The sequence below is a fragment of the Electrophorus electricus genome, chromosome 4, assembly GCF_013358815.1.
Source record: "Electrophorus electricus isolate fEleEle1 chromosome 4, fEleEle1.pri, whole genome shotgun sequence".
NCBI classification, from domain to species: Eukaryota; Metazoa; Chordata; class Actinopteri; order Gymnotiformes; family Gymnotidae; genus Electrophorus; species Electrophorus electricus.
In genome coordinates this window covers 10,766,477-10,776,476 of record NC_049538.1, presented here as the reverse complement: position 1 = coordinate 10,776,476, position 10,000 = coordinate 10,766,477, and the positions used below count along the sequence as shown (strand labels likewise).

Below are 10,000 nucleotides of genomic sequence, written 5' to 3'. Positions count from 1 at the left end.
GACTCTCAGAAAGGGAAAAACCTTTAGCTGGGAAACACTTCTGAAATCCCCTCAGGTTCCATTCTGTATCATCACACGCCTTTTGATATCAGAGACGAGTGAAGGTGATAGACGCACTAATTTAAGAATCTTTAAGCATTAGTAGCGGTAATGTTATCATTCTGACAGTGCTAGTGTTAATCTGGGTCCAGAAAACAGTACGTTAAAGCAATATTGGTTTCCTACGCGAACACAAGAGACGTGCGTGGAGATGATCTGGCCTGGGGGTGTGGCACAAGTTGGCAGAACGTCACTTTTGGGTTTGGAGGAAGGGCTCGTGGGAAAGGCATGGCTGCTTTTTGGTAGGAACCCAAATCTTCATACCATTCAAATTCCCACTTTTTGCCCTCTGCCCTGACCCCAGGCATTTAACCCTCTCCTAACCCTTGACCCTTGACCCACATTACCTTTCAACATCCTTGCAGTGGTGCTGCGTCGTGCAGGTGATTGTGTTGTCTATCAGCTATAATGTGTACACATTATCTGACTGTTCCCATCTTAATATTCTATATTCAAAAGCATTACACTGTTGTATAAAACAGCTTGGGTCTTTGGATCGAGTTAATAATGTATAGTTGGAGTAGAACAGATGAAAATATTTCATTTTGTAAAAAAAAAAATGAAACAAAACACATTGTTTTTTGTGAGGTTTGTTGGAGTCATGTGTTGTGACAGTTGGTTGAAACCTGAGTTTATGTCATTGCCATTTTTGGTTTTGTTTTGTTTTTTAACAGGAATCATAAGGCAAGTACCTCATGCCATATTTGCCAAGAGCAGATGTTGAAATGTGTGTCTTTCGGCTTGGTAATAAACAAAGACGCACTATAATTCTGTAATAAAAAGCAATATAAAGAGGAGAATTGGTTGTAAATCTTTATTTATTTATTTACCCAATGGCCTATATACTTATTTATTACCTTGATGTGTAAGAGTGAGCTTTTCTGGAAAACCTGAGATTAAGCGTCTGCCTTTTGGTTGGATTTTCGTTCTTATGCATCTGTGTCCGTAGTGTTCTACGCTGTGTAATCTCCCATCCTATAACGTAACATCTGTACGGACCTCACTGGGCTAACTTTATGGTTTTGACTGTCGGAACTATAATAAACATATTTTTTATGAGTTTTGTGTTTCTTGGCTTGTAATTTCGCTCAATTCCGAGGTTTACAATACAACGGCAATACCACGTTTAACCAGCAGATAGCGGTATAGTGCCGCTATTACATGGTAGAGACCTTTGGCTTCAGCTTGATCCCATACACTAGGAAAACTGATTTCACACCTTATAAACATTTTTTTATGCGCGTCGTTCTGGGCGATATTATTTACAGTTACAAACATATCAAACACACTAGACTTTAACTCTGTATACACATAATTATCATGATAGTATATGTTAAAAGCTATTTAATTATTATATTGCAATATATTATTCTTTTTTTTACTTGCATAGTGTGTTACATATTTAATGCTCCACCAAGTGGTCATCTTTACCACATGGTGGTATTTTTGTAAATGTGTTTATAGTTGTTTTTATGTGTCTGGGGATTTTTTTCACGAAGCTAAACAAAACACAATCAGAATAGTTTCCATTACAATAGCAGAAAGGTTGGGGTGTATCGTTGGTTTTCGAGTGCGTTATGAAAGGACCGCGCCATAAAATATATTAATGCTAAAAACTTTCTCCATTGACGAGCTCCAGGGCATAAACAATCTTCGGTCTAGAAAGATACACGGTCACTGCACGGCCAAATTAACACAAAAGGCGTGAAACGGAGCAGAAAATGCTATTGTGCCTTTTATTTCCCGTCAATGCGAGATTAAAACACCCCCCAAAAGAAGCAGAGACCAGGACGGCCATTATTAAGGACTTTGTGCTCACAGTCCTGATAGCGTTGGTCTGAAAAGAGGTTTGTTCTTGGTTTAGCGTTAAAGAGAAACAGATTTGTTGTTCTGCGTTTTAAACCGAAGTGGTTTACAGATGTGAGCTCTCAAAAAGGAAAGTTTTACGTCCCGCTTATCGGGAGTTTGGTTGTAGGGCGCGATAAAAGGCATAGACCACACAGCTCGCGAGTTTCATCAAATTTCTAAACATTTGATTTATCCTGCATGTGAGGCACGGCTCGCCAAGGAATACGCGTGTTACTATGGGAATGAATCCGACGGCTGGCTCTGCGTTTGGCGGAGGCGGCGGCGCGGAGGGGCGGGGGAGCGCAGAGGAGGGGTGCGCGGGGAAGCGCCGCTGCAGGCGGGACAAAGACGCGCCGCGGGAGGGAGGGACGACTCATCCAAATAACGCGCAAAGCCTAAAAGGCGGACATGGACGTTTCGCTGCGACGGACGTGAGGATTGAAACATGTGGGAATATGTACGCGCGAAGGAACTGCACGGTGTGGGATGCGACCAAACTACGCGGATAACGTCTGAGCGCTTTTCCGCACCGATTACTGTGGCGAAACTTTTCTCGCGTTCCTGTGGTAGTCTCTGACTGTTACAAACATTGTCCTACAGGCGTCCCGCGCCGTCTATGCAAATTGGCTTTTTTTTCCCCTCGAAAACAACGTTATTTATTTATGATCAATGGTTGAGCAAACGTTTTGCTCAGGGAATAAACTGTCGTCTGTGTACAGCATGCGAAGTGCGCGCGGATTTACGACTCTCACGCTCTGGTTATTAAATGTAGACCAGAGCTGAGTTTGTGGAGTCGGCACGCATTCACGGACGTCGCGAGGCCCAGCATGGGACCCTGGTGCGGCCCCGTGCCGTTTCTCCTCTCGCTGCTGGTGGCTCTGAGCGCCCAGTCTGTGTGCTGGCAGGCGATCCTGCGGTGCCACGAGGAGCAGGAGTGTGAGCGCGCCTACGGCCAGTACGTCGCCGCGTGCGACAGCATTCTGCGGGGCGCCCGTCGCCACTGCCCGAGCCACTGCGTGAGCGCGCTGGTGCGTCTGAACCGCACGGTGGGCGGGGCCGAGCTGGAGTCCTGCGACTGCGGCCCGGACACCGAGTGCAGGCGGGCCAAACGGGTCATCGAGCCGTGCCTGCCCCGCATGCTGCCGCCCGGCGACGGTTGCACGGAGGCGCGAGGCCGCTGCGAGGCGGATCCCGTCTGTCGGGCGGCGCTGGGCTCTTACCTGGCACACTGCGGGCAGCTGTTCAACGGCAGGAAGTGCCCGAGCCGCTGCAGGGCCACCATCGGGCAGCTGCTGCTCCTGCCGGCCGGCGCGGCGCTGGACCGGTGCGCGTGCGACGGCGCCGAACGGCCCTTCTGCGAGGTGGTGAAGGAAAACATGGCACGGCTGTGCGACGCCGCCGCCGACGGCCACGACGGCCCCGACGACTTGTACGAGGACGAAGACTACGAGGCCAAGGGGGACGGCGAGGGGGACCCGGACGCCACGGTCCCCTCGTCCGCCGCCCCGCATCTCCCTAGCCACGGCACCCTCTTCTGGGGGGCTCTCGCGCTGGCTCTCCTCAGGGACTGACGTGCAGCGACTGCTCGCGTGTGGCCAGACGCCTCGGCCAGCCTTGAGTTGGAGTAAATGGATGGAGTTTAGTGTCGTTTGACCCACAAGCCTGCGCTGTAGGCTGGGGTCTTACAGTTCTCTGAAAAAAACGTGAGTTGCAAGAACAGATACATTGCTTACGGAGAGACCCGAGACTGCTTGGTCAGTAAAAAATGTTGTAAACTCCAGGATTGTGAAACAACTCATTAAGAGCCTTAGGACATAAATTATATATTCCCTCCCACACTCTTTGGTCTTCTCCCCCCCCCCCCCCTTGTGTTTTGCACCACTGCTGTCTAAAGTGTGCCTTTTTTCGGTATGACCTAAGACAAACAGTGAACTTGTGCAGCAAGTGTTTGCGGATGGCTCATTGTTCTGGCTGTTAGACTTCCAAGTCTTCGCGGTGGATGGTCGGAGACGAGAGCAGGGCTGCGGGGCAGAGTTGCTAACTGAAGTGGAGAGGGTGGGCGATCACAGGCTACTAAACAAACCCACACACGCTCCGCACTCTCTCGGCCGGCTCGTTGGGCTAAAGCATCCCCTGGCATGAGCCGTTTCCTTCACCCTTCCCAGCCTTAGAGCAAACACTTCATCTCTTCCTCCCTCGTTCCTTCTCTGGCTCCGTTGCTTGTTTTGGATCTCAAGTAATGAAGGTTATTTCCAGTGTGAAGCCAATCTGACCTGAAGGAAGCTGTTTTCTCTTTGGGATGTAATCTCCACCCTTTTAATCTCCACCCTCCCAGTGTCTGCTGGTGGTTGGTTTGGCTTGGAGAAATGTAAAGAATGGAAAAATGTGCTGTACATGCCTTTCTGTTGTCAAAGTGGGTCGTCCTGCCAGTTGTCTGTATTTCTTTAAATTTTGGATTTTCTCATTTATGCTTAAATCAGGAATCATTAACCACATTAGATGCGTCAGCATTACAGCATTTATAGTTGGTAAAAAGTTGAATTGTCACAAATTTTGTATGTACAGAAAGCAATATATTTATGTTCTGAAAAATATGAAGCAATAAAACTGAATGTGGAACATGCCTGAGGTTGGTTAGTTGGGTTAATGAGAATTAGATTGTTGGTCGAACTTGTCCTGTATTGCTTACACTTACTGTTATCTTTATGCACCAGTGGGGGGCAGTATTGTTTGTAACTGAACAAACCTGAGTTCCAACTTTAGCTCCAACATTTGTCCCTGTTTGTTACTGAACGTAGACACTATATTTTGTCTTTTTGGAATGTTATGTTAGTGTAGACATAACAGAACTCTAACTTAATTAGCATCATAAAACTTATAAAGTAGTAGTACTGCTGCTCTAACCATGATTTCTTAATTATAATCCTCCTGTAAACTAACTAATGATAAAATAATGCTTGTACCACCTGTTGGTAACGTTTTAAGGGCTGGAACTCTGTGCCACCCAGAAAGGCTCTGCTGTGAAAACAACTCCAGCAGAAGTGTGGGAGGCGGGGACCAGTCCCCAGTGCCCAACACCAGCACCCCCCCTTTTCAGCTTCTGGGAACAAAACCAAAACAAACAAAGGCAGCACAGCCAGCCAGTGGGTGGAAGGGGGTTGCAGCTCTGTAACTGTGACCAGGAGCTGGGCCTCGCTGTCTGCTTAAACTGGGAGTTGGGACAGACACATATTTCAGTCCCCCTACTACGCGCGCCCAACACACACACACACACACACACACACACACACACACACACACACACTCACACACACACACACACACACACACACACACACACACACACACACACACACACACTCACACACACAGGCACACACACACACACAAACTCTGAGGGTAGATGGCAGATTTTACCCCTAGCATTGTGTACCATGGATACAACGTTCTATTCATGACTGTGAAGTCAGTATAAGTTGAATACTGTGTGCATGTGTTGTGTTGGTGAGTTACTGGTTCCAAGGATTAAACCTCTCCACACCCACACAAAGCCAGTGCCAGTTTGAGCAGAGGATGGGGGAGAGTCAGAACAGGGCATTAGGGACCTCACCATAAAAAACCCTCCCAGTTACAACCACAGTGGTGCTTTGTGCGAGAAGGCATGTGGTAGAGATGGAGTGTGCGTGTGACTGAGAAAGATGCCGTTTGTCTGTGGGAGTGTGACCTTTCTCCCTGATGCTTTCTGAACCACGCTCATGCCAGACGCTTCTCCTCCGCCTGTTCACCGGAGGCCGATACACGCCAGGCTGAGGTGCTGACCCAGTACACCCGGAACCAGCAGCGCCCACCTCCCAGTCCGCCCAGTTTACCCATGACTCACGTTCACGTTTGGCCCAAGTACTTCAGAAAACAACATTAAAAGGACGATTTATGCCCAAATGCTAATTGCTAATGAGAAATAAAAGTGAATAGGGACTGGCCAGCATTTGTTGATCTGTGTTGGCATCTGGTTGGCATGTGTTGCTTGTGAAATGCTAACTGCTTCCTATACCTTTAACTACTAGCAATATTTGGATGAAGTTGGAGATACCAGTGCTGACTGGTATCTACTAGCTGATACTACCCATTTTGAAGGTATCATCAGGAGAACCTGTTTTGCAGTTATGAAGAGTATGGTACCCCTAGGAATTTGAGACCATGCAGGGTATAGCAGCCACGAGTCTGCCACCCACCCACCCACACACACACACACAAAACACCATCAGCTGCAGTAAGATTTAGTCTCTTTATTTCCTTTGTAGACTTTGTAACATTCAATAAATAAGAACCAAAAATATATATTTTATAAAAAAGCCTAAACAAACAGAAAGTCTTTTTTTTCCCCACACAGCAGTCTGGTGTTTAGTAGATCACAATGATAACCTTAACTCTTTAAATCCCAAGTCTCTACAGCACACGTAGTCAATGTACCATCACAACTAACCACCCCAACCATTGTTCTACATTTCTGTACTGGGACCACAGCTGGGATGCAGTAAAAAGCAGGAGTCCCACAGCACCGCAGCACCAGTGACACCAGTCTAAACTGTTAACTGGTGGCATGAGAGGCAAGCAGAAAGAACGTTCCAGCGCTTGATATGGGCGTGGCCTGAAAGTAAATTCGAGGGCAGGACAAACAGAGCAGAAGCCACACGGCCCGGGAACCCCCGTCATCAACACACGTTCTGCGTGCAAACTGCAGCGAGGGGTGTGTGTGTGTGTGTGTATGTGTGCGAGCGTGTGCTTGCGTGTGCATGCATGTACATGCATGTGCAAGGGCTCGCACAAAAGATGCATCAAAAGCAGAAAGCAAAGTGTGACTCTGCAAAAAGACACGATAAGAACCGCAGAACCGAATAAAGACACAGTAAGAACCGCAGAACTGAATAAAGACACAATAAGAACCGCAGAACTGAATAAAGACACAGTAAGAACCGCAGAACTGAATAAAGACACAGTAAGAACTGCGAGGTGTTCAACATGATTACAGGAATTCCTCCAATTTTCATGATCTTGTACAGCAAATGATTTTTCTACAATAAATGTTTTTTTTTTAAATATTGAGTGCTGTATAATATGCAAACTGACTGTGATGTGGAAAACGTTTCGAATATTGGGTGTGGTATGTGTATGATGCAAACTGACTGCTACTACTACTGTACGATGAAACACTGGCTGTTGTCTGTACCCACGTGGCTATGAAGGCTGTTGTCATGTGGGGACCAATCAGATTCCTGTTTGGTTTTTCTTTCTTTCAATACTAAAGTGCATGGGTCACCCTCCAGTCTGGTCACATGACCTTGCAGGACAAGTCCGACGGTTGCCGTGGTGAGTCAGCCATGGTTACTGTAGGCAACATGCTAAGATACAGAGAGAGAACAGCAGAGCATTATGGACTGTGACCTTATGTGCAGTGTCCACATTAAGTTTGTCTCAGTGCAGAGGCTTGAGAGAAGACACGTTCAGCCCCTCTGCACCAGCCGAAAAGCCTGGAAACCAGTGACGTTTACATCTCCTGACATTTCTCATACACACAGACGCTTCAGAGCTGTTGTTAGAGATCACAAACATTTGTCACAGCTCACTGTAAAGCTGCAGATAACTGGTTGGGACCCAAAGACCTACTGTTCACTCAGTCACGGGCACTGATGTTACAGGCAATGATGATGATTTTTTCCCCCCTCCAAAAAACATGGTGTTCCACACTTACATGTCCGCACAGATTCAGAGACAGGGTCTTTATCCAAGGAGACATCTTTCTGGGCTTCCCGCATCTACACACATACACACGCACACGCACACGCACACGCACACTGCAGATAAGGATAAATGGCTGGCATAACAGGTTGCATAAGTAAAATAGAAAAAAAGGGAAAAGTTTAAGATTAACCTTAGACTAAGTTAGATGGTCTATGGCCCTCTCCAGTGAGAAACCCTTACAGGCTAAAACCAGGCCCAATCTGGCTAAAACCAGGCTTAATCTGTCTAAAACCAGGCCCAATCTAGCTAAAACCAGGCCCAATCTGGATAAGACCAGGCCCAATCTGGATAAGACCAGGCCCAATCTGGATAAGACCAGGCCCAATCTGGATAAGAAGTGGTCCCATAGAGGACAGTGACTTTACCTTTATCTGTTCCTTAAGGTATTCAGCTCTACTCATCAAACTCTTAATCTGAAAAAGCAAATTAGACAAAGAAAGTAATCTGTGATAAAATGACACAAATTGTTAATAAAAGTACATCATGTCTTTGTTGGATCTGAATTATTGGTGAAGACAGAGTGGTCATCCCCACAACAACCCAGATCCAAGTTCTTCCAGTTATATGACACCAGGAAAAATTCAACTCCTCCCAAACCCTGACTCATCCATGACCTGACCCTAGTAAAGCCTCAGGAACCAGCCACCTGTCTCTCACAGGTCTGCACTACCCAAACACTACACGGTCTGAATGCAGGAGAGAGAGAGAGTGAACCTCCACAGGTCAGGAGCAGAGCTAAGCACCGCTAACCTCAGGGCAGGGTTTAATAAGATGGGTCTTAAATGACCAGTAATGAATGGAGATGTTTGTCATGAGCTAGAAACATAATGGAAGTGGAGGACATTTTAAGATCTTGCTGTTACGCAAGTTTATTGGACTTGTAACACTCTCAAGCACTTCTTTGTGAAATATTACATTGTGGTTTGTTTGTTTTTCCTTTTAAAGACGCATGTTTGATGCCTTAAAGCCAGCGATCAATTGAAAGGTGGTTTTGAACTCTCACCTATTTGTAAAAGCTAAGAATACTTTTCTGAATAAGAGCCTGTGCTGAATCCCACAGATGACAGTGTGGCTTTTTCACAGAGGAAAGCCAAAGCTGGGCAGAACAATAATCACATGTGGTTCACTCAGAAACCAGGTTTTGACAGCAACACGCACACGCGCACGCGCACACGCACACACACACGCGCGCACATGCAGCTTTTGGTTAACTCAGCCATATCTGAATTTATTTAAGGGCTCATAAAACTTCAAATGAGAAAACTGCTAAAACCACACTTTCATCTCTAGCCCTCCATTTCTCTCTGCCTGCTTAAGAAGCTTCTGGTGTGTTGTGATTCCGTGTCTTGACCCAGATGCACATCCCACTGTGAAGTTTGAAAGAATCCAGTCTCTCAACAGACAACAGTGAAGTGAGCATCAATGCTGGTGCTTGGATGAAAAAACAGTAAGATGTCAACATTTCAGTTTTTCTTACTGAGGCCATATGTGATGCATGAGGGTCCCATCACTGCATCTGGAATGCTCAGCATGTTGGAGTGTGCTGCATTGTGCAAGAGCACCATGGAGTGTGCAGGACTGTGCTGGATTGTGCTAGTGTGTGCAGGAGTGTACAGGTGTGTGCTGGAGAAGTGTGTGCTAATGTGCCTTGGGTCAGAGATGTACGGCGCTGCAGACTGGCACTAGAGCTATGTGAGCCCACTGTAACACTTCCCCTACGCACCTCACTGTGTAGCAGCTCTCTCCTACGGCCCTGAGACTCCGCTGCACACAGAGGAAGGGGGGGCGGGGGGGGGGGGGGGGGGGGGCAGACAGTAGCTCACATTAACAAACACATAGTAATGAGCATGAAAGAGGAGTAAAAATGTTGCCAATAGTACATACACAGAATATATATACACGTGTGTGTGTGTGTGATTATACACGAGAAAATGTATATATGAGAGGGGGAGAAAAAAATTTATATATACACACGCACACGCACACACGCACGCACACACACGCATGCGCACACGCACGCGCACACTGAGTGATGTCATTATTATTAGGTACTCCTCTATAGTTCCACCATATTATCTCCCATGCATGGTACAGACAGTGAGATGTAATGAACCACTGCTGGCTCTATGACTGATGTGATCAGTACAGTCCTGCTCCCTCTGTATGCTATGTCAGAGTTTCTCACTTAAGTGACCTGCTTTTCACCAAAGAGAAGGTGGAGGCGTTTAATGTGTTTTTATACTGCAAGCACCCT

General features: G+C 46.7%; 2 protein-coding genes across 3 annotated transcripts in view; one reads left to right on the top strand and one right to left on the bottom strand.

The window, feature by feature from the left end:
• The first annotated feature begins 2,293 nt into the window (after positions 1-2,293).
• LOC113584306 (growth arrest-specific protein 1) lies at positions 2,294-4,570 on the top strand. Its single transcript, XM_035524879.1, has one exon. The coding sequence runs from the start codon at positions 2,775-2,777 to the stop codon at positions 3,516-3,518; it is 744 nt and encodes a 247-aa protein (XP_035380772.1). The 5' UTR covers positions 2,294-2,774; the 3' UTR covers positions 3,519-4,570.
• A 1,648-nt stretch (positions 4,571-6,218) lies between these two features.
• Positions 6,219-10,000, bottom strand: part of ulk3 (unc-51 like kinase 3) — a 15,157-nt gene continuing 11,375 nt past the window's right edge. For both annotated transcript variants that reach the window (XM_027020090.2, XM_035525122.1), the window contains exons 14-17: positions 9,470-9,510; positions 8,112-8,159; positions 7,697-7,760; positions 6,219-7,346 (exon numbers count right to left, since the gene is read on the bottom strand). In XM_027020090.2, coding sequence (XP_026875891.2) covers positions 7,330-7,346; positions 7,697-7,760; positions 8,112-8,159; positions 9,470-9,510 — 170 coding nt within the window. In that variant the 3' untranslated portion in view covers positions 6,219-7,329. The remainder of the gene's footprint in view (positions 7,347-7,696; positions 7,761-8,111; positions 8,160-9,469; positions 9,511-10,000) is intronic.

Bases quoted from the DNA above. Each gene is read 5' to 3' on its own strand.
- LOC113584306 (XM_035524879.1), top strand. From the start codon at position 2,775: ATGGGACCCTGGTGCGGCCCCGTGCCGTTTCTCCTCTCGCTGCTGGTG.